Below are 25,267 nucleotides of genomic sequence, written 5' to 3'. Positions count from 1 at the left end.
ATGAGTCTACCTTAAGCATGACTAAGACTGGCTCAAGCCCATTACTATGGGTTGTATCCAACATTAGTCATAACTCAGATTAAAACATAGCATTATATCCAAGCCAATTAAGTTCTACTCAGAACAGACCCATTGAAATTAATGGACCCAAGTTAATCATGTCATTTATTCATTTATTTAAGAAAATGTATATACCACTTGAATGTAAAGATCTCTAAGCTATTTATAAAAAATAAAATTATAAATAAAACAGTTAAAATATTTAAAACAATTAAAAGAGGTACTAACTAAAACTTAGAACTTAGTTAGATATAACACTATGCATTAATTTTTACTTATTGCCATTCACTTTGGAGGCTTCAGGCCTGATGTCAGTAGAAAGGTGTCATATAAATATTTTCAATAAATATTTCCTGGCCAAATCAAGAGAACATAAAACTGGGGGGGGGGCTGTCCTTAGCAACTGCTCAGATGTGCATGTGAAAGCGTACTTTACATTTTGAGAATTGTCACTGCAAAGGAATCTAATCTGTCAAACGGGATGGGAGTTGAGAGGATTACAAAGAGAGAGAACATTAAATTTTAACCATTATTTCAACAGAGACTTTAGAAAATCAACAACGCAGGTTCTGAACCTTCACTATTTCACTTGGTTTCATTGCAAATGGCTGCTATGAAGTTTTTCCTTTTAATTTGTATAGTGTCCACCTTTAGCCAAAAGAAGTATGTATCTGCTCTTCAAAGGTAAGTATTTATTTTCTAATGAGAGAGAGATGGGAATATCCTCACAGAATAAAAACATATTCTCAAATGGCTGAACCCAACATGAGATAGTTATCCAAGTATACTTATAGCTTTTTTTAAAATGGACACACAGATTAGTATAATATATAGCTAAACATCTCTTTTGAAAACATGAATTCTTTGGCTGCTATAATGTATGTGAGTGTTTGGTACAAATACTAATCAATTTGTATACTAATCTGTTGCACACCGAGACTTAATAGCTAAATCCTATACATATCAACTCAGAAGCAAGCCCCACTGAGATTAATGGAATTTACCTCCATCTAAGTAAACTTGGAGAATTACATTCCTAAAACAAGGAACCATTACTTTCATTTTACCAAGATCCTAAAATAATAATGCCCATGTTGAAACAGAGAACCCATATCTGTGAGAACAATCTGCTTTTATTTGTTTTTCATGTTACAATTTATTTGGTGTAAATGTTGTCCTCTTTTCCAGAAGCAAAGACAGGCAAATTGATTTAATGTATTATCTGAGACCAAAAAACACAGGAGAGAAACATAAAAACACATGCCAGGGAAGGCTAAGTCATACAAATCTTTCTAAAATTCAGGTTCAGGATAATATTCTGACAGGTCATTTCATGGACTTGAGAAAAACTGATAAACTCAAATGTTACATTTCACAAAACTTTGAAAACTCAATAGTATTTTCTCCCCATAAATGTGGACAAACTTAGCCACAAGATAAATGTATATAACTTCTCCAAGATCATACAGTGTGGGAATGACCATATAATACACAGATCCTAACATCACAGTCTCATAGGTTTACAGCATGATGTTATGCATGTTTATTTGGAAGTAAATCCCACTCACAGGCAGGTGTGCCATAGGATTGCAGCCAAGCCCAATGCAGTCCTAAGCAAGCCTCCTCTGAAGTCAGTCATGCTAAGTTCAATGGGTCCTGCAGTACTCTTAAGTATTTTTAGGATTGCAGCCTCGTCCTCTGGCTTTTGGCCTGCTCTTCCTGTCTAGGGCTATGTTTTGCAATTATTGCCCAAGAACAAGATTGGGCAGAGCGTACTCAAGGTTTTTATGTAAATACCTGCAGTTTTAGAATGAAGTTCCCTGGGCTGCCTGGCTCACAGAGATATTTTCATCACCATGATTGCAGCATCAAATGGCAGCTTGATTTGCAAACATCTCATTCACACATGCAAACACAGGCGGAACTTTCCTATCGCCTCAAAAACTGTTCTTCAGTGGACTCACTGCACGTATTCAGCTGCTAGTCATAGGAGTTGAATAATAATGTTAGTTCATGGCGCATGTATATATATTAGTGTGGTTATACGTTGTTGGCTCTAATCCAAAGCCTCCCTGGACATCTTCCTTTGCCCCTGAAGTAAGGTTCTTCAGATATTGAATTTTGTGTACAACACCAGACTCTGACCTCAGTTTGGTGATTACATTTCATCAAGCACAGTTTGCACAACTGCCAACTATAAATATTAGGGTTGCGCACTGGCTCTAGCTGAATCCCAGATCCCAAGCCAAATTGAGCCGAGTCAGTCTGGGATTCGACTGGAGCAAGTTGAGGCAGCCCTGGATTGAGTCTACTTGGAACAATCCAGCGCTGTCGAAAAGGAGTCACTCAGGGGGTAGAAGGGGGAAGGAGAAGGAGATGCAGGCAGCCTGCATGTGTCTCCTTCTATCCCCCCCCCACTGGCTGCATGTTTAATTAAAGTTTAAACTCATAGTTAAACACTGTGCAAGGCCCTTGAATTGGTTTGGGTGGGTTGGCCCCAGATAGCCCAGGTTTTATTTATTTATTTATTTATAAAATTTATTAGTCACCCATTTGTCTGGTTATCCAGCCACTCTGGGCGACTTACAACATAAAAACATACAATTTACATTAGAGCATTAAAAAAATCTCAACCAACGATAATAAAACCTAACCCAATCCAAAAGCCTGCCTGAAGAGCCAGGTCTTCAAGGCCCGGCAGAAGCTCATCATGGCGGAGATAATTTGGGAGGGAATTCCACAGAGTGGGGGCCACAATTGAAAAAGCCCTCTCCCTAGTCCTCACCAGTCTAGCTGTTTTTACTGGTGGAATGGAGAGAAGGTCTTTTGAGGCTGATCTTGTTGAGCAGCATCCCTGATGATGCTGGAGGCGCTCTTTCAGATAGACTGGGCCGAAACCGTGCAGGGTTTTAAAGGTCAGAACCAACACCTTGAATTGGGCCCGGAAAGCAACTGGTAACCAGTGCAACTCCTTCAGCACTGGAGTAATGTGATCTCGCCAGTGGCTGCCCTTAATCAGGCGAGCCGCCACATTCTGTACCAGTTGCAGATTCCGGACCATTTTCAAGGGTAACCCCACGTAGAGCACATTACAGTAGTCTAGGTGAGAGGAGACCAGGGCATGTACCACCGATGGGAGCAGATGATTGGGAAGGTAGGGGCGCAGCCTCCGTATCAGATGGAGTTGATACAGCGCCGCCCAGCTCACAGCTGGGACCTGAGCCTCCATGGACAGCTGGGAGTCAAGTATGACCCCCAGTCTGTGGACCTGGTCTTTCAGGGACAATTGTACCCCATTGAACACCAGGTCAACATCCCCCAGCTTCCTCTTTTCTCCCACTAACAGTACCTTGGCTTTGTCAGGTTCAGCTTCAGCTTATTCCTTCCCATCCAGCCACTCACCCACTCCAGGCACTTGGACAGGGTTTCTACAGCCAACCTCGGTGAAGATTTAATGAGAGATAGAGCTGCATGTCATCCGCATACTGGTGACATTGCAGCCCAAATCTCCTGATGATAGCCCCCAGCGGCTTTATATAGATGTTAAACAGCATTGGGGAGAGGATGGAGCCCTGTGGCACCCCACAAATGAGAGGCCAAGGATCCAAAACCTCATCCCCCAATGCCATTCTCTGGTACCTACCGGAGGGGAAGGAGCGGAACCACTGCAATACAGTGCCTCCTATACCTAACCTCTCCAGGTGATCCAGAAGGTTACCGTTGTCAACAGTATCAAAAGCCGCTGAGAGATCCAGGAGGACAAGGAAGGTGCATTCACCCCTATCCAATGCCCTCCTCATATCATCCACCAAGGCGACAAAGGCTGTTTCAGTCCCATGTCCAGGCCTGAAGCCTGATTGAAATTGATCCACATAATCCGCTTCCTCCAAATGCGCTTGCAACTGCTTCGCCACCACCCGCTCAACTGCCTTGCCCAGGAATGGCAGATTCGAGACTGGGCTAAAGTTGTTCAAATCTTGGGGATCCACAGAGGGCTTCTTTCGAATTGGTTTTATTACTGCCTCCTTGAGGGCTGATGGCATTACTCCCTCTTCCAGGGATGTATTTACCACTGCCTTGGTCCCCTCGCTCAGTCTATCCTTGCAGCTCATAATGAGCCACGACAGACAAGAGTCAAGTGAGCAAGTGGTTGGCTTTAAGGTCGAAAGCACCTTGTCCACTTCATCAGACGGAAGAAGCTGGAACCGATCCCAAACCACCAAGGCGCCACTGGCCGACTCTGGCTCGCTCACTGTGTCCACATCACACGGAATAGCACTCTTTATACAGTTGATTTTATCCGCAAAGTGCTTTGCAAATTCATCACAGGAGGTCTTAAAATGTTCCGTTGGTTCCGGGGCAACTGGACTGACCAGGCTCCGGACCACTTGGAACAGCCTCCTGGGACAGCACTCTGCAGACGCAACAGAGGCAGCATAAAAATCCCTTTTTGCTGCCCTTATCGCCACATGGTAGGCTGTTGCAGCCGCTCTAACCTGTGTCCAATCGTCCTCAGAGTGAGATTTCTGCCGCTGGCACTCTAGCCGTCTCAGAGTTCGCAGACGTGAAGTATACCACGTTACTGTCTGAGCTCTATTCAGGGGGAGAGGGCGTTTCGGAGCCACCCAGTCTAATGCCCCGGTGATTGCAGCATTCCACCCCTCCACCAGGGTCTCAACCGAGTGGCCGTGCACCTGCTCCAGAGAATCCCCAAGTGCATTCAGGAATCCATCAGGATCCATCAGACGCCTGGGGCGGACCATCCTAATGGGTCCTCCACCCCCACGGAGGGTTTGTGGCATCAAGAAGTCCACTCTCACCAAGTAGTGATTTGACCATGACAAGGGGGGGTGGCTGTACCCCCCATTTTCAGATCACTTCCCTCCTCTCCCGAGACAAACACGAGGTTGAGTGCATGACCAGCTTACATGGGTGGGCCCCGTTGGAATAAGGTGCAGCTCCAAGGAAGCCATGGTTTCCATGAAGTCCCGAGGCGCCCCAGTAAGGATGGCCTCCGAATGTACATTGAAGTCCCCCAACACCAACAAGTTTGGGGAGTGCACATGCGCATCCGAGACCACCTCCAGCACCTCGGCCAGGGAGTCCATTGTGCAGCGGGGTGGACAGTACACAAGCAGAATCCCTAGACTGCCCTTCGGGCCCAACCTTCAGTACATGCAGACAACAACCTTGGTGTCCCGGAGGGGGGGCCTGGTGAGAACCAGGGACCCTCGATAGATAACCGCCACTCCCACTCCCCGACTAGCGACCCTTGGCTGCTATGGATCAAGACCACTTAAGTGCTGGATTGGCCCCTGAATCAGATCAGGTGTGTGCATATTCCTTATATAAATGAACTGATTGGTCACAAGAGCCCACTCTTATGGTCATGTGACACATCCTTTTTTTAATACCACATATCGGTCCTTAAAATTTGGGTAAGTAACAAATCACAGCTTCCCTGAAGCACATAACATTTTTGCCAGGTTTAAGGGCTCATTCTCACTTCACACTGGTTTTTTTCTCCTCAAATTCTGCTGTTTTGTTACCATTAAATGTGCAGTTAAGTCCAATAATAATAATAATAATAATAATAATAATGGTACGACTAGCTGGAATAAATATATCTTTAATATTTTAATTTTTTAAATTTTCTGTTCTAGAAACATCAGAACAAAAAGAGCTTGAAAAAGACTGTCAGTATTTTGCAGGAGGCATTCAAGCACATATTGGGACTATTATTTATTTTATTTATGTATTATATGATTTATATCCTGCCCTTCCTCCCAGCAGAAGCCCAGGGCGGCAAACAAAACCACTAAAAACACTTTAAAACATCATAAAAACAGACATTAAAATACATTAAAACAAAAAACTTTAAAAACATTTTTAAAAAGCTTTGAAGTCTTTAAAAAAAAGATTAAAAACATATTGTTTTTTAAAAAAAGGTTTAAAAGCATATTAAAAAGCAATTCCAACACAGAAGCAGACATTTAGGGGCTGGTTCACATGGAGATTTAATGTGAGATGGGTGCCACCTGCACCTGTTTAATTCACACAGTTTACATGACGTTGCAGACAAAGGGAAGGTATGTTGCTGCTTTTCCCTTTAAATCTGAATCAAAGCAACCCGCTGAAAACGTGATCCGTGAAGGAAAAACTGTCTCCGCTTCGCTGCACTCCTCCCATGTAGGCTCTTTCCTCTGAAGTTTTTTGCTGGGGGGTGGATCGTCACTTCAGATACTCCCCTTTCTCCCCCCACTAAACTCTCCATTAATTCCATTTTACTTCCTGTGGCTCACGAAGCAACTTCCAACTGGCTGCTCCCGAACTGCTGCAGCCCTCCTTCCTTTCACCCTTATCTACCCAGTAAACTGCCTTTCTTTACTCCTGTTATTTCGAACTCTTCCCACCCAAACTCCCTCGGGGTTTGCAAAAGTGAAGCTGAACTACCCCCGCGACTTTCCCGCACAGTGGGGGGTGGGGGTGGCAACGGCAGCAGCTACTTTTCATTGCAGCATCATTTCTCTCTCTCTCTCTCTCTCTCTCTCTCTCTCTCTCTCTCTCTCTCTCTGTCACTCACTCACTCACACACTCACACACATACAACCTGTCTCCGACTACCTAATTTAAAAAAAGAAAAAGGAAGAAAGGGTTTTACTAAGAATAGGAGCGGGGACTAATAAGTGTCATGTCAATTTCACGCTGAGGCACTCTCCCGGCTTCAGCCTTTAAGCCCGAACAGTCATAGAGATTGCACCCCCCTCTCCATTCTGATTTCCATATGCCCAATTACCGATGTGACAGAAGGCATGTGCGCGCACACACACTCTTCCACTAAAAATTGCATTTCATAACTATTTAATAAAAAGCAGTTTTGCTATAAATATGTCAGGAGGAAATGAAACTGACAGAATAAAGTTTTTCATGTAAATTGCACCCCCACATCTCCAGACTTCAGCAAACCCCCTCCCCTTCTCCATTAGCAATACTCCGGAGGGAGCAAACATGTAAATTTAGGGGCAGGGCCACAAGGAAACAACAATATTAAATGGAAAACAGCAGATTGGAAGATAGTGGAAAACAATAGATTGGAAGAGTGTGTGAACGTTGAAAATCTATCGCGATGGGAAAAGCTTCGTCTTTAATATCAAGTTTAGCTCCCGTGTGAATCAGCTCTAGGTTTGTGCATTTAAAGTGGACTAAAGGACTTTGCTGCACTTGCACAACAAATCCACCTTAAAAAACAAAGTGACTTTTTGTAGTTAAGAAAGTGACAGGGAAATGCATTGAAAAGTGTTGTATGAATGGTTAACAGGAAGACATATAAACACCCCACAAGCAAATCAGGACGAATGCAGGATGAAAGCACACTGTCATAGAACCTTCCTCCAAACAAATCAGAATGAATGCTCAATAAAGACTGGATATAACCTAATTTCCATGTAAATATAGTTCAAGCAAATCAGGATAAATGCTCAATAAACAGGTCATTTGGATTAACCCTGAGCCCCACTGATACTAAAACTGGCCCTGATTATGATAAATCAGTTTAAAGTGCAGTTTTCTGCACAGGCTTATTAAAACCTGTTGAAGTAAACGAGAGTGAAGCAATTCAGCAGTGCAGACGAGTGCAGACTTTTAGCTTTAGTTAATATCCCAAATAAAGCAGCCATAACTATAGCTCTAATGTAATGTAATGTAATTCCGTTCACATTTGGGGCCACTCTCCCATTCAGAATTGTCGCTCTGATGGTATCTTTGCATGCTTTCAGCAGCTTAATTGCTTTTGTACTACCAAGAATTCCTTTTCTCTCTCTCTCTTTTCCAGTGATCAGGTATTGTGGGCTCTTCCACAGTCAGACAGACAAGTTGAGTTCCTCCAGAATTTGACCACTACTTTTAAGGTAACTGCTTCTGAAAAACTATTGCAATTAATGTTCCACTATAACTGCAAGATACTACTGCTTGCACAAGAGAACTTCCCCCTCCTCTTTTCCGCCCTGAAGCCATCTCCCTCAAAAACTGCTCCAGAGGGTTGAGGGACCTGCTGAAGCAGTTTTGGGGGGCATGCAGAGAGAGGAGAAGATAGGGAAGTCTCATTGCATGAGTAGAATTCTGCGCATGGAGCACTGGATACCACTCACTGTAATCTCCCCCAAGGAAATAAGATTATAATACACACACACTTATTCACATAGCACATTCTTGTGCATGTGGAGTTCCACTTGCAAAACAGGACTTCCTCTTCCTCTCTTTTCCCCATGTGCCCTCGATATCTACTCCAGAGGGTTCTCCAGCCCTCTGGAACAGATTTTGAGAGTGGGGGGGGGCTGCATGGGAGAAGAGAGAAGAAAGTTCCATTGTGCAAGCAGACGTCTCCTGTGCTGCCAGAAAGCAGTGCTGGCGTCAGGAGCTTCCTGTGTCCTTATTAAAGAGAGAAAAGTAATTAGCTATCCTAATGGTGTGTGACAAGGAGAAATGAGAGACATTCTTAGCATGCATTTTCCTACTGTTGGGGAGAATGTATGCTCACATTTACACTCTTTTCTTAAAGCACAGCAATTCTTAGTGGAGTTTATTGGCCGCTACTGACCCTCTGTCATTACTTGTTTTAGCTTTAAATGTGCAAATGTTCTGTATAGTTCCTGTTTTTATTTTATTTTTATTTAGCAAAATTTATAGACTACATAATAATATTATTATAATAATCTCTAAGCTATTTACATAAAATAGTATAAAATATTTATAAGAAAATACTGATAAAATCAACATTTAAAAAACAAATAGACACAATAAAATTACCATAATATAGATAAATTGGCAGAGGTTGAGACAAGTATATATAGTAAATTTATATGTCTGGTTAGGCTTGAATAATCAAGAAGGCTTTTAGCAGGCGTCAAGAACAGTACTATGCAGTTGCCTGCCTCGCAGAGAATAGGTGCAGCTGTGCTAAAAGATTGATTTTTCACAAGTGCAGAATAAACATTATGTGACACTTGTAAAATGCCGGTACTGCATATCAAACCTGTCAAGTGGACATGTGTGGGGTAAGGCAGTACTCCAAGTAAAATGGCTCCATCTCTGCCTCCTTGCATTTTTATTTTAAAAAAATATTTTCTGTAATAAATGACGCCTTAAACCAGGAGATGCACAATATTTTTCCCCTTCATGGTGACTGCATTCCTCATCCCGTGTATCTGACAGATGCATTTATTTACATGTGATGCACATGCTAACTCAGTCAACCATCTTGCCCCTCCCTATGTGCTTTAGGGCCGCCCATGTAATAATTTTTGAAGTGCTGCACATATGTTTATTCATTCAATTAAACATTCATTATAGCCATTTTTTAAAGCACAACTAGTTTATTATGAATTTCAAAACTGTTCCAGGGATATTGGGCAGGGTATGTGAAATTCATGATGTCAACAGTAAACTGCTTTGTTTGTAAACTGCTTAGGGTTTTTTCAAAATCAAGTGATAGATAGATTTTGTTAAATAAATAAAATGATAAATAAACAGTGGGGATGGGGGGGGATTCAGTTCAGTTCTCATTTAAAGCTGAATCTATTGTGTGACCTTTCTGAAATAAAATGCAAGCCAAACCACAGCTATCCTTCACAATTTGCACTTATCCAAAATTTGCAATGCAGTTCTCCAACTAAACAGTGCTTACAAAAATGCATATCTTACAGAAAAGCGTGCATAAAAATGAATATATTAGCAAACATTACAAAAATGCATTATATTTGGGAAAATTGCTTGCAAAAATGTGTACATCAGTCAAAATGGCATATAAAATGTGTTTATTAAGTGAAATTCACACTAAAATGATGATGAATATTCATGAGGATTTTTTTAAAATCCACAAATTGCTGCAGAAATATGGACTGAATTTAAGATGGAAAAAAATAAGAAACTTAGGGCACCAAAACTGACCAAAATCTCCCATCCCTAGTCAACAGACATTGTCCAATGAATACTGCGCCCAACTGACTTTGGCTGCAACCGCTTTCCCCTGAACTCAGCTTCAGAGAGGATGGCAGGGCAGCCCCTTCTACTCACAAAAGTATTGTTTGTACACAGCCTGAGGAAATGCTGCGGAAATAAAACTGTTTTCCTGTGTAATATCACAATTCATTAATTATCTAAATTTTATTTCAATTTTGTTTAAATGTTTTTGGAAATGCAAACAGATTGTGCTTTGGCAACCTGATTCACCCAAGAACATCATGAAGTACAAAGAGGTACATTTCTATGTCAACGTCTCTGATATAAGTGGTGTGAAAGCTGCACTTAACCGATCTACCATTCTATACAAGTATGATACTTTATTTCCTACTATGCATGCATAAAAATAAATAAATACATAAATCAAACCATCTCTTTAATCTGTACACTCTTTGTTTCTTGTTTAGAGTTTCACTGGAAGATGTTCACAAAATTATTGAGGCACAAACTACCAATGACACAGCCACCCCACGTAGCTCTGCATCATACTTTGAACAATATCATTCTCTAAAAGAAGTAAGACATTGTTATTGTTGATTATTATACCCTATCCTGAAAACTTTTATGGGTTTGGATGCATAACTGTAATATACATAAAACTCTAAATATAACATCTTGCTAGGTCTCAATAATAAAGCAAATGGTCACCAAATATGGCTGGCTGCTACAGTAGACATAAAACTAAGCATGAGGGACTGGGTGACATTATTTCTAAGCAATCAGTATCTTAAGAAATATTCTGTATATGGTTGGGAGATTAGTGCACTTAGGGCTCGTCCAAACAACTGTATAATGTGTGATATGATCGCTTTGTGTATTCATTAATTTTTGGTGGACCATATGACGTCGTCCGTTTATGTGCATTTTTGCATGGTTAAATCCGCATTTGCAGTACCGCAAAAAATGTGATATGCTTTTTTCAATCGGGAATCATCTGCTGTACCTTAAGGTGCTCGGATGCAATACCACGGACTTTAGAGCTGTGGGTGGTCTATGGGCGTTTCCCCATACCCCTTTCCTTGTTCCCAGCCAATCATGTATTTCCACTTTTGCGCATGTGCATGAATGTCCGGGGAAAGCCAGGGAAAACTGAACCAATCAGAGCAATGGTGTGGTGTTGGGGGGGGGGGGCTCTGCAACTTCTACTGCACAGATGCAAAAATGTGCATTTGCGCAGAAGCAGCTGCAGCCGTTTATTTTTAGCCAGCCTGCTAACTGGATGGCCGCTCTGGGTGACATCTGCAATTGTGGTTGTTTGTAAAGCCTCCCTTTTCCTGGCTGGTCTCGCTCAAGTGCGGCTGGTTGGTGCAGGGAGCTTGCTTTGCTCTTTCCTCCTTGCTCAGAGACAGACAGACACGCACAGGCACACACGGCGGAGAAAAGCGAGAGCCTGGCGCTTTGCAAAGGGCCACAGGAAGGAAAGGGAGAAGGAGGGGGGGTGAAGGCAATGGAGCATCAAGTTTTGCCCAGAAAGGGAGAAGGAGGGGAGGTGAAGGCAACGGAGCATCAAGTTTTGCCCAAAGTGGTTGGGAAGCTGCTGGGGAGGGTGGCTCTTCCCTGATGGTACCGCTGCTCCTGCAGCAGAGCCGCCTGTGCACGATACGCGGAGAGCGAGAGGCAGGCAGAGTGAGAGCGAGAGAGAAAAGCTCAGCATTTACCCTCTGCCATTGATGGCAAGTAGGAGAGCGGCAACCAGCCTTGTGTCCACCCCGGCGAGCCTCCTTAGGGACAGAGAGATGGGGAAAGCCAATTCAAGAAACAGAGGATGGAACAGCAAGGGCTTGTCTCTCCGGATGTTGGGGGTCAGGAACCTTGCAGTGGAGCCAGAGGTCCCAGATGGCATTCATGCGTGGTATTCGATTTATTGGACATTTGGGGGGGGGGAATCAAAGGTGCAAGGACAACTTAGAAGAAATCAGCTTTTAGTCGTTTGAATCGAGAACTCACCTAGGCGGGTGTGTGCAAATACCCAGAGTCACAAAGCTGCCGTGCCACCCCAGGAAAAGTTGGGGCTGTAAGAAGGGGGGGTGCTCCCCATTAAACGCTCAGCTTTCCTGCCATTCTTTACAAAAGAAGCAGGTAGTAGCAGCTCCTCAGTGTGCCAATACCTCCCCTTACGCACCCCACTGTAAGCCATTGCTTCCTTCTTTAGCAAACAGCCCAGAATTAAATGCACCGAAGTCCCTGTTCAGGCACATCCCTGTTCTTCAGAGAAAGGAAGCTCCTTGCCAGAGCCAACAACTATTTTTGTTGCTGGTGCAGCTTCACCAAGAACAATTTTGGGACGGTTTTCCTCTCTCGCTGGGAGGGAGAAGTGCTCAGCGTCCTATTGACAAACCGCATGTTTTTTGCTAGAGCGTCTCGGCCACCCACAACCATAGAGACTGGTGGTCTACCTTCCTAGATATGACACGTCCAGTTCTGGAGAAATATTTGGAATTGCCAGCCGTGTGTATCTCCAGAAAGTTTAATATGCATAAAGGCAAAACCACATACATTCGCTTTTGCAAAATATTGCAAATACAAACAAACAAAAATACAGGAATTATTGGCATGTTTCTTTTATCAGAGGGAACACTGCAAACCCTGTGCTGGACGCTTCAGCGCAGATTGACACAGCAGCGCGTGGCTGTTTGCCAGCATTCCCTGCCCGAGCACAGAGCAGCCACCCACCGGGGGGCTGTTTGCTTCCCTGGGGGCAGCATTCTTGCAGCCAAGCTGCACAACGCTCCAGGGCTGAACCCTGCAGTGAATGAGCCCAGGGAAAATGGGGGGGGGGGATTTGCCTGGTGATTACAAGCGCTGATCCCTTGCACTGCCCACAATCCACCTTGATGGTCAGGGGCACCTGGAGACTCGCACCCCCCCAGCCAGCTCGCTCCAGAGTGATGAGCGGCAAGGAAGGCGTGAGTCACGCACTCTGGCAGCAGCTTCCACGGGGATGCTCTGGGCTTTGCTGGAGGCTCAGTGGGTGGGACATTGTGGTGTTGGATGGTGTGAGAGGCATCTGCGTTCCCCAGCAGTCCAGGGCAACCTGCTGGTGGCCCGCTCTGTCCGCAGCCCTGCCGGCGTGGGCAACATGGGCATGGGCTTGCTGAGCGGCAGTCTGCCCCAACTGCAACCAACAGCAAAATATTGCGCTCTTGCATCCAAGCGCCTGCATGTTAGTGTGCGTTGGTGCAAGGGGGGGAGAGCACACGTCATATTTTGCGGACCAATTGCCTCACAGGGGCAGAGTGGGGTGGGGCTTTGGGAAAAACCAAAAATAATGTGTTTAATGTGTGGGCACAAAAGCAGCAATTTCTTTACCTTGAAAAAAGCGAACAAACAGCTGAAGTGGGGACTATCCAAGCACAAAGTGAATAGGGAAAATGTGGATTTTCCGGGTGAGTTTGGACAGGCCCTTAGAGTTATATCCAGCACTACCGTTCCACTTAGGCAACAGACTTCCACTACTGCAATGCAATTTCCCCTCCTCCTCTCCTGTGCAGCCCCCCTATTCACCTTAGAAATCTGCTTCAGAGTATTTGGAGCAGATTTTGGAGGGATGTGGGGAGAGGAGAGATAGGGGAAGTCCCATTGCATGAACACCACTCACACAGCACTGGATGAAATCCATTGTGCCTATCAGTGTAAATTCCCTGAGGTTGATGTCTCAGCCATAAAGGTAAATGGATGGATGTTATATTCAGGCTAGTTCTAGGTGTGAGGAAGCAGATGGGACACATTTTAATTTTATATTTAATATAAGCATAAATGTACGGTTTTACAACTTCTGACAATTCTGAAGGTTGCTGTTTCACATCAGGTCCCGAACCTCCTGGCCATTTTCCTCCCTTTAAAATTTTTTTTTTAAAAAACCCAAACCTCTTTGCTTACATGGTTGCTGGATACACTATACTGCTGTTCTGTCACCACCTTTGCATTTGCTGGGTGGGGGCAGATGTTCCTCTATGATGAGGTCAGATAATAAGCAATAAAGTTTGACACTAGCTGTGCTAAGTATTGTGGCTTTATTCAGCTAACAGATTATTCTTCAGCATTATAAATAAGATCCTTCATTGCAGAAAATACTTTACCAGTCTCAGGCCTCCCTCCCCTATATTACAGGGAAGGGGCCTCCCTTGGGTGAATTCAGCAGCCCTCAGGCCTCCACAGAGTCTTTACCATTGATATGTGATGGTTGATGTCTGCTGTCTCTGTGTGTCTGTTTGTTTTCTTTATAGTCAGAGAAGTGATTGTCATAGGCTATTTCTAGTATTGTAAATGGCCAATAGATGGTACTGCCACCTCAAAGAATGTTCTCTGGTTGTTTACTATCCTGTTCCTATGGCATAACTGCCATAATCATAACATACTGGTAAAGCATCAGGTGTGGTTTACTCTTTGTCTACTTCAAAGACAATTCATGTTTTCTGCATGGGTCACCTCATGCCCAGGCAGTACACTGGCCTGCATCTCACAGTCCGTCCTTAGATTCCCTTTCATTCTTACACAGAATATAGCTGTACGCTGCTACTTCCTACCATAGCATATAAAAGCATACAAGCATATCAAGAAGCAGTTTCAGACCCCAAAATAGGCCATAGAGTTGGGGGTTAGAGGAGCAATTGTTGGATTCTACATATTCCACAGACAAGGCAATGTCCCTTTACAATACACCTGCAATGTGCAATGCTGGTGAAATAACCCCAGCCACCATCTCCGTTTGTCCAGAGGCAGTTATACATACTCATGAGTATATGCAAATGTTATGCAGATGTGTGTCATGGGCATGTGCCCTGAGTCTTTAAGCACCTACCAAAGTTCCTGTGCCTATCCACAGTTTCATTTAGTTTTCAATTAGTTTTCTATTTGGACACAAAGCATCAAGTGAAAAGCTACTCTTCAGTCTGAAACCCCGCACTTGCTTACTAGAGAGCCAGTGCCACTGAACTTAGTGGGATTTAACTTCTGAGTAAACATGCTTAGAATTTCACTGTCGTGTTTTTCATGTAACCTCAATTCCAGCCTTTCCCAGCCTTGGGTCCCCAGATGTTGCTGGACTACAGTTCCCATAATTCCTGACCATTGGCCATGCTGTCTGGGGCTGATGGGAGTTGTAGTCCAACAACATCTGGGGTCCCAAGGTTGGGAAACACTGCTGTATTCTATTGACTCCACAAGAAGTAGGTGATAATTTGCGCAGATTCTGAATTTCAGTAGCAAGCAGAGTTATTTTCTTTTATATATATGTACTTTTTATTAAATTTACAAATCTTTAACACAGCATCAATGATCAAAATACAATCCATGCATAAAAAATAGAACTTACTAAACTATTTTATAGTTACTATATCCCCCTATATATCCCTCCCCCCTCCCAAGCAATGGTATATTCTATATGCACTTAAGTACTTTATTATAATATTGATATGTTAACAAAACTAGAAAATAAATAGATATATGGAACCTTATCTAAATTAAAGTATTTTATGATTTAGGCATTCCAACTGGCCACATATTCTATTGGTAGGGTCCATCCGTGTGTTGTTTGGCTTACATACTTTATGAAAGGGTACCAAGAGTCCACAAAGGTTTCTTTCTTCAACTCTCTATACAAGTTTGATCTATGGCTGTGATTTTCCAATTCTGTCAGCTTATTTTTGAGAATTTTATTTTCATGTTTCAGGAATAGTATGCCCTTGGAGTTTGTTACGCCCATGTCCATAGCTTCTGAGGCTGTGGCAGCAATTTCCCCCAGCTGAGAGTTCAGTGTTTTTAATTTGTCATCTATGGGTTTTATTGCCGCCATTCAGCTTCCTTCTAGTTTTTTCTCCAATATTCCTAATTGTGACACCAGTTCTTCCTTGAAATTAGAAGTGTTTTGGCCCATATCGCCATGAGACATTCGTACTGATTTAGGATGGTCGGGTGCTATGCTGTCTGTTAGAGACCCTTTGTCTGAGGTAGAACAATCTAGTTCAATTGGGTGAAAATAGCCTTCTAACACTCCTTCTTTGGTCTTAATATAGGAAGATATCATGCCCTATTAGCCAAGCGGATCAATATTTGCAAGTTTCAGTGGCTAAATGCTGCGAAAAGGGTTTTTTTCCCCTCCAGGAAGAAGGGGTGCTGAGAGATTAAGCGGCCATCTTGTGGCTCACCTAGCCACGCCCCCCAAGCAGAATTATTTTCGCCCTGAAAACTTCATTATGTGGTTCATTCAGTATTTTCAGATATATGCTTTAAGACTAATTACCACGCATGTAAAATAATATATGTGCAAGTATATGCAAGATAAAATTATGTATGCACACGGTATGTAAATTCGAAACAAACTGATGCATAAGGCAACAAAATAAAACAAAATGCAATGACCTGATGCAGAAAATCCCCAACACACACACACACATACACGTGAGGGTTTTCTTTCCATTTTAGCTTGGCTGACCTCTTATGCATCGCCAAAAAATATGAAATGCATCACCCAAAACAGAGGACAACGATTTACACAAAACGTACATGTGGTAATTTATCTGTATAAATGCAGGTATAGAAATAATTATTATGATTTAAATAGAAATCCAATACATCTTACCATAGTTGGGAAGACTATGACCGGGAGACCTGTGTGCCTGCTCAGTCTCCTACCCTTTTGCTAACTGCTGATAGGCAATTTCAATGCCCCTATTCACCTTTCTTATGGTCTCTTATCTCTAAACTGAAATTGGGCCAGATAGCCTTTCAAACAGAGGACTCCGTGAAATAAAGGACTGTCCTCTGACAGTTCTTCAAACAGAGGACTGTGTCGTCTGTAAAGTAGGACACCTAGCGACTGTTATTTTAGCTCCCGTTGTAGCACCACCAACCCACACCCTACTCTTGTACCATAGCTGTTGCCAAAGTAACACCCAGTTCATCAGTTTGGAATGGGCCATTGCTAATTCAAAATATAATGGAGCATTATCCCTGGGTGACTGTGTAATCCCCAGTACTCACAACAGTGTTCTTTCCGTGTTCCCGTTAATGAAATTACCTTTTTAAACAACTGTTTTGCTGGGGTGAAATTGAAAAAGTCTACATGTGTCTAGCTGGTAGCCTTACAGCTTAAGATCCCTGCTGGATTGGGGAATGTATATATGTTATATATATAATCCAAATCCTAAACATTATATTTCTTACGGTGCAATCTTATCCGTATTCAGAATTCACAAAGGGTTTAATAAGGCTTTCTCCCAGGTAAGTGCATAAAGGAACACTGCCTTAAACACAGACACATACATACATATCACAGCACAGCATGCTATGCCAAGAACAAGCAACACTGTTTACATTATGCGTACAATACCTGGGTAGATAGGCCTCTAGTTGACCACTGTGAGAACAGGATGCTGGACTAGATGGACCACTGGCCTGATTCATATGTAGCTTTTATTGGTTTTTATTAGAGTTTATATAATGATTTAACTCAGATATGGGGAACGTTTGGCCACATGTTGCTGAACTGTGCTCCCATCATCCCTGGCCATTGGCCATGCTTGCTGGGGCTGATGGGAGTTATAGTTCAGCAATTTTTGGAGGGTCAAAGGTTCCCCATACCTGCTGCTTTAACTGTTTCCAAGCACTTCTTACAACAACCCTCTAAGGCAAGGGTAGCCAGCATGGTACCCTTCAGATGTTGTTAGACTCCAGCTCCCATCATCCCTGATCATAAGCCATGTTGGCTGGAAATGATGGGAGCTGTAGTCTGAGAACATCTGGAGGGCACCACATTGGCTACCCCTGCTGTAAGGTAAACCGATATTGTGGTCACCATATCAATATTTTGCAGAGGTGAGGTTAATAATAACCAGATTATTATTCCACTGTCTACTGTTGGTACATCTAACTGCAAACTGCCTAAATATTTCTTGCTTTCAAAGGTATTTATCACCGCATTAAATTCTGGATCTGTGGTCCCAGGGTATAGTCCCAGGTCTAGGATAGATCAGTATCTGAATTGAAAACTACGTGGGAACTCCTTGTATGCGATGCCATCTCCATGATGGGAGAATGCTGGGATATAAGTGTACTAAATTAAAAAAGAATTCAACGTCTCTTAATTGAAGTTGCCTATTATTATTATTATTGTTATTATTATTATTATTAGATATACTCCTGGATGGAAGAACTAGCTGCACGACATACTGATATCATCCAAAAAATACACATCGGGGATTCCTATGAGAAACGACCACTTTATATTTTGAAGGTACAATTTGTCAAGAACTCCCCATCCATACCTGGCACCTCACATACAGCGCCTTGCAAAAGTAATCAGACCCCTGATCCGTGCTCTCACATTGCTGAATTACAAATGGTACATTGTAATTTCGTTCTGTATATTTTATTTTGAAACACTGAAACTCAAGATCAATTATTGTAAGGTGACATTGGTTTTATGTTGGGAAATGTTTGTAAGAAACATAAAAAACTGAAACATGTTGCTTGCATAAGTATTCAACCCCTGTCCTGTGGAAGCTCCCAGTTTACACTGATGAAATTGCCCTATTGAGGACACAATTACCTTACCATTGGCCTCCACCTGTGAACCATTAAAGTTGCTGTCACATTGTCAGGATAAAAACTCCACTGCTGAAGGCTCATTGGTCAGGCTGCGGATCTGAAGGAAAATGAAGACCAAAGAGCATTCTACAGAAGTGAGAGATAATGTAATACAAATGCAGCAACTAGGAAAAGGGTGCAAAATAATATCCAAGTGTTTGGATATCCCAGTGAGCACAGTTGGATCAATAATTAGGAAGTGGCAGCTGTATCACACCACCCAGGCACTGCCAAGAAAAGGCCATCCCTCAAAACTCAGCACTTAAACAAGAAAGATTTGTGAGAGAAGCCACAGAGAGGCCAACAATCACTTTGAAGGAGCTACAGAGTTCAGTGACTGGGAAAGGAGTAACGGTGCACCAGTCAACCATATCAAAAGCTCTGCATAACACTGGCCTTTATGGGAGGGTGGAAAGAAAGAAGCCGTTACTCAAAAAGTACCATCTGGAAGCACATCTGGAATTTGCCAGAAAGCATGAGGGTGCCCCAGCTGCGATGTGGGAAAAGGTTTTGTGGTCAGATGAGACCAAGATAGAGCTTTTTGGTCAAAACTCAAAAGCACTATGCGTGGCGCAAACCTAACACTGCCCATGCCTCAAGACACACCATCCCTACAGTGAAGTATGGTGGTGGCAGCATCATGCTGTGGGGATGCTTCTCATCAGCAGGGACTGGTCATCTTGTTAAAATTGAAGGAAGAATGAATGGAGCAAAATATGGGGAAATACTGCAAGAGAACCTCCTTCAGTCCACTAAAAAACTGAGGCTTGGGAGGAAATTCACTTTTCAGCAGGACGATGATCCCAAGCACATTGGAGTGGCTCAAGAACAAAAAGGTGAATGTCCTACCATGATCCAGTCAAAGTTCTGATCTCAATCCTATTGGATGCCTATGTTGCTATCTGAAAATTGCGGTCAACAAGTGACGTCCAGCCAACCTGAATGATCTGGAGAGAATCTGCCAAGAAGAATAGGCCAAAATCCCTCCGACACTGTGTGCAAAGCTGGTACATACCTACGCCAAAAGACTTATGCAAACGTGATTTAGTTTTTTATGTTTCTTACAAATATTTCTCAACATAAAACCAATGTTACCTTACAATAATCGATTTTGAGTTTCAGTGTTTCAAAATAAAATATCACACAGAACCAAATTACAATGTACCATTTGTAATTCAGTAATATGAGAGCATTGGTCAGGGGTCTGAGTACTTTTATAAGGCACTGTAGCTTCCTGCACGATCTCCCATCTGCACCAGAGAATCATTTAGGGCAGCCTTTTTCAACCAGTGTGCCTCCAGATGTTGTTGGACCACAACTCCCATCAGCCTCAGCCAGCATTGCCAATGGTCAGGAAAGATGGGAGTTGTGGTCCAACAACATCTGGAGGCACACTGGTTGGGAAAGGCTGATTTAGGGAGCTAGAAGAAGCTCCAGAGTCAGACTAGTGGAACTTCTCCACTTCACATGCAGATTGGCCAAATGCAGAACCAGGCCTACCCATGAGGCAGAGTGAGGCAGCTGCCTCAGGTGGCAGATACTGAACAGCGGGGAATAGACAGATCTGTTTGTGCCATGTGTCCTGTCCTGTGCTAGCCTGCTAACCTTGGGATGGAGTGGAGGATGCTGCCCCATCCAGAGCTTGGAAAAGTTACTTTTTTGAACTACAACTCCCATTAGCCCAATCCAGTGGCCATGTTGGCTGGGGCTGGTGGGAGTTGTAGTTCAAAAAAGTAACTTTTCCAAGCTCTGGCCCCATCACCAGTGAAGTAAGATTCAGCTGCCAGTCTGCTTGACTTTTGTACATGGAATTTGAGGGGGAAGGGCAGGGGCCATCTTGTCCTTTCCCTCAGGCAGCAAAATATCTTGGTTTGGCCCTGGCCAAGCACAAGATGCAGAAACCAGGGAAGGAGCTGGCCACACCCTTTCTCTCCTTTATACCTAAAAGCATTTCAGACAGTTGCCTGCCCCAGATCTTGGAAACATCTTGAGATACAACCACTTTTTGGGTGGTCCAACAGTTCTAATCTTGAGGACAACATGCCTCTCACCGTACCTTTCTCCACTATCATTGTCCTTGCTAATGTGCAATAGTGCACCTATTGCATCAGCAACTTCAGAGCGGTGAAAAGAGGACGGGTGACCTTCATTCACCTATGGGGTGGCGGCGGTATTGTAATTCAGGTGACAACTGACCATATGACTACCAAATGCTTCATAAATAAGTAGCAAAGTAGGTATGGAATCCAGGACATTCTGAGAGAGGGCCCTGGAACTCTGCGCGTGTGCACATGCGTGTAGTGACAGCTGAATAGTATAATTGAATGATGATTTAGGCTGCAATCCTATACACATTTACCTCAAAGTAAATCTCACTGAACTCAACAGAATTCACTTCTGAGTAGGGATGCATAGGATTGTCTTGTAAGCGAATCACGGAATCACAGAAAAGGAGAGTTGGAAGGAGCCTATAAGGCCATTGAGTCCCTTGAGTTATATATACACACACAATTGTCCACGAACTCAGTGGACATTGCAGATTTTTCACATCCTGGTAATACTTTTTTATGTTGTTTATACAGTATGTTTATACAGATCTGTGAGTTCAAATCCCCACTCGTGTCTCCTGGGTGTCAAGCAGGGCCGGCTCCAGGCATGCCGGGGCCCATGGGCATCAGCTTGCGCTGGGCCCCGGCGTGTGTGTGCGGGGCCCCCACCTACCTGTCTCCTGTCTTTTACTATTGCCGTTAACCAAGATGGCGGCTGCAGTTTCCCTAAGGGGATGACGCCTCTGCCGCCATCTTTGTTGATGGCACGCTTGCGTGCTACACGCGCGCAACTAAGATGGTGGCAGGGGCTTCAGTACTTTAGGGAAACCGTGGCCACCATCTTCATTAAGGGCAATGCTAAAAGGCAGGAGACAGGTAAGTAGGGGGGCCACAGTTCGCCACTGATCACAGAAGGGGAGTGGAGGGGCCGCTGAGGGCTACCCTGTAGCTCCAGGGGCCCTCGGGCCAGTGCCCCACCTGGCCGCCCTTTAGAACCGGCCCTGGTGTCAAGGGCCAGCTAAAGATCACCCCCACAGTGAGTGGCTCAGGGGTTACGTGCCCTGCCGCCTGTGCAGCCGTGGGCAAGCTGCATAGTCCCAAGGAGCCATTGCCCCTAGCCGGCCGTTGTGGACAAGGGGCTGGCTTGTGCAGCTATGGCAAGCTGAGCAGGCCCTAGCCAGCTGGGGAGGACTAGCCTCAGAGGGAGGCAATGGTAACCCCCCTTCTGAATACCACTTAGCATGAAAACCCTATTCATAGGGTCGCCATAATTCGGGATCGACTTGAAGGCAGTCTATTTCATATTCATACAGTATGATTCCAGTCTGCGCTAACCACTGTGAAACTATACCTAGAGCATGATGTGATTAAAGGATAAGATCGAGTATTCTGGTGTCCTCTAGAGAACCCTGTACAACTAAACTTTCTCTTTTTGTTCTCTTATTAGCTTTCTAACAGAGATAAAACACCAAAAAATGCAATTTGGATAGATTGTGGTATCCATGCTAGGGAATGGATTGCTCCTGCCTTTTGTCTATGGTTCATAGGACATGTAAGTAGATGGCATCTCACTATTGATTGATTGATACATACATAGCGCATCATCACTGGCCCTTACATAATTTAATCGGTAAGTGGATCTCTGCTTCCAAGAAACTTACAATATAAAATAAATTGAAGGAGAGAAAAATGGAAGGGGGGTGAGATAAGGGTAGGAAGGAATGTTGGCAAATCAGTTCTATGTACTTAAAAAAACTTGCTTGAGGATAAAGGAGTTAAGACTGAATCTGGGATCTTCTGCATGCAGCGTGTGTGCTCTACCACTGAGCTATGGTCCGTGGGCAAAGTGTCCCTCTGGTGGGCTCGCTCATCCTTCAGAGGGTGAACTTAAATTATGCCTGCGGGCCATCTAGCATTACTCAGCCCGGGAGGAGAGTTGTTGGCTGCTGCTGTTTTTAAAAGCAGGCCCAAGGCCCTGGTCAGTAGTAAGCCCTGACAGGACACTAGGACCTTAGTAATTGCCTAAGGATGCGCGAGCTGCTAATGCTTGGAGGGGGAGGAACATCAAGAGAGAGAAATAAGCAGTTTATTTCTGGACGGAGCTAGCTAAAATGATAACTTTGGGAGTTTGTGGTGATGAAGACTTTGTTTTCATTACATACTTTCTGTTAAATCTCATTCTTGCGTTCCCTGTAGGCAACTCAGCATCTACAGCAAGATGATACAATGGCAAGACTTCTACAGCACCTTGATTTCTACATCATGCCAGTAATGAATGTGGATGGCTATGAGTACACATGGACGACAGTACGTACAAGGTTTCTAGAAGTTTCACAAAACCTGGTCTGGAAACTTATGAAGGTCAAGAATCAAAAGCTACCATAAGATGCCTGGTTACTCTCAGTCCTTCCTCCTGAATGTATACAGTGGGGAAAAAATAAGACCAGAGTCTAACACAGAATTGAACTGAATACTTTTAAGAATACTTCGCTGTGTGTTGAAGGGTAGCCTAGGATTCCCCCCCCCCGAATATAAAATGTACACTAATTTCCCACAAGAATACACATATACAATCAGAATTAGATGAGCTTTTCTCATCGTTTCTTTTTTAAACTACAGAGCTTTGAGCTTTATGGCCACAACGCATAGTGTTAAGCATGTCGACTTCTCAGAAACACTGATTATTATTTGCTTAAGCATTGGGTTGTATTCAACATTAGTCCTGTTCAGAGTAGACCCATTGAAATTAATGGACTTCAGTGAGTTATGTCTCTTAATTTCAGTGAATCTACTTGGGAGTATGACTAACATCAGGTACAACCCACTGACTTCATCTTCCATGCACAACTGCTTGAGGAATGTTGTTGACGACTGAATTATGAAGTCCCAAAGTCTTTTGGATAAGAAAGGTGCAGTCTGTTGCAACCTCTTTTTTCTCCTGGCTAGGAAATAATTATTTCTATTTATTTCTATTTCATCTCACAGGATTACCATCCATTTTCTTCTTTGGCATTATCCAAAATTAGCAAGATAACCAGAGTGAATATAAGCTCTGAACATATTGAGCTTTCTAGAATGTTCCAGCCCTTTAGCCAACAAAGATAGTTCCAGAAGTGGAATGGTGTGGAGGCCCACACAGAAGTTTAGGCTCTTCTTAGTCCTGTATTGGGAACTGCACGTGCACATCTGCAGTTCCTTTCAAACCTTTCCATAGGACTGGAAGACATCCATCCCTCCACTCAAGTAGACATTTTATTGTCAGCCTTTCTTTCACACTGAGGGGAAAGAGAAGGGGATAATTTAATCTTTGCTACCACACACACAGAGAACACTTGCTCACCGTCTGTCTACAGAATTAGACTTTCCTTCTTTCATTGTTAACACGCTGGCTTATTTTCCTGCATATTTTCCTTTATTTATTTAATAGGATTTTTCTAGTTGATAGCACTGCAGAAAAAAAAGGTTATTGACACAGAGCTCTTTCTAAGAACTGTATTCTGATTGGAGGCAAGATTGCAACCCTGGTTACAGTGTCCAAAGGTCAACTCATGGTCGCTTCCATGAGCAAGGTCTCAGGAAGAAGGGTGGATGGATACTCCATCATGATGTTCCACCTTTTCATCTCACAGCTGTAAGGGAATTTATGATGGTATTTTCCCTTCTGGGAGTTAAATTTTAGAGGATCAAGCAAAACAAAGAGTATTATGTCAATACAGAATTGGACAAATTGCCTTTAAAAATATCACCTTAACATCGTTTTCCGATGGTGTCATGTGTTGGGAAGCAGGTTTTAGGAACTCATTAAATATCAGGAGGGCCTTGGCTTAGAATATACATATATTTTCAAAACCTGTTGCGCTTAAAGGAGACCAATAGTGGCAAATCTCCTGCCTGGACATTGTCCTGATGTGTATAACTAAGGCAATTAAATTGTATTATAAATCGGCCAAACTAGAATGTCAATGAGTGCAAAGATTCACTTCACCAGGCTTAAGCATAGGGTGGCCACATAATATATCACCAAAAGACAGGAAATGCATCACTGAAAAGAGACAAAAACACAGATTTACATACAATTTGTATTTGGCAATTTGTATATATAAATGCAAATTGAGAAATTACTATAATTTAAATAGAAATACATTTCACCATAGTTGGAAAGAAGGTGATCGGGTGACTTGTGGGCCTGCTGAGTCTACTTTCCAAGCGTTGACGGGCAACATCGAGGCCTCTGTTCTTTGCCCTTCTTATAGGTCTTTATCTTTAAACCAAACGAGACAGCCTTTGAATAGAGGGTAGCTTCAAATAAGTGTCCTCTGACAGCTCCTCAGTACAAGACTATCCTCTGTAACATAAGAGACATGGTGTGGTATCCAACTAAACTGTACTGCTAGGTCAAGGGCCTTTAGTTGCGCAATGAAACTTCACCACCATCTCCTCTTCCCTTGCACCCCTCCTCCATAAATCTGCTCCAGAAAGTTGGGGGAAAACCCCGGTACAGATTTATGAGGCATGCACAGGGAAAGAAAAGGCTGGGGAAGTTCCACGGGGAAGTT

General features: G+C 43.3%; 1 protein-coding gene across 1 annotated transcript in view; it reads left to right on the top strand.

The window, feature by feature from the left end:
- The first annotated feature begins 627 nt into the window (after window positions 1-627).
- Window positions 628-25,267, top strand: part of CPB2 (carboxypeptidase B2) — a 29,911-nt gene continuing 5,271 nt past the window's right edge. The window contains exons 1-7 of the mRNA XM_061622424.1: window positions 628-744; window positions 7,892-7,967; window positions 10,263-10,387; window positions 10,485-10,593; window positions 18,209-18,310; window positions 22,159-22,263; window positions 22,908-23,018. Coding sequence (XP_061478408.1) covers window positions 665-744; window positions 7,892-7,967; window positions 10,263-10,387; window positions 10,485-10,593; window positions 18,209-18,310; window positions 22,159-22,263; window positions 22,908-23,018 — 708 coding nt within the window. The 5' untranslated portion in view covers window positions 628-664. The remainder of the gene's footprint in view (window positions 745-7,891; window positions 7,968-10,262; window positions 10,388-10,484; window positions 10,594-18,208; window positions 18,311-22,158; window positions 22,264-22,907; window positions 23,019-25,267) is intronic.

The sequence above is a fragment of the Rhineura floridana genome, chromosome 4 (assembly GCF_030035675.1).
Source record: "Rhineura floridana isolate rRhiFlo1 chromosome 4, rRhiFlo1.hap2, whole genome shotgun sequence".
In the NCBI taxonomy this organism is placed as follows: domain Eukaryota; kingdom Metazoa; phylum Chordata; class Lepidosauria; order Squamata; family Rhineuridae; genus Rhineura; species Rhineura floridana.
Note: the sequence above shows the minus strand (reverse complement) of the source record. Positions and strands in the feature narration are given on the sequence as shown.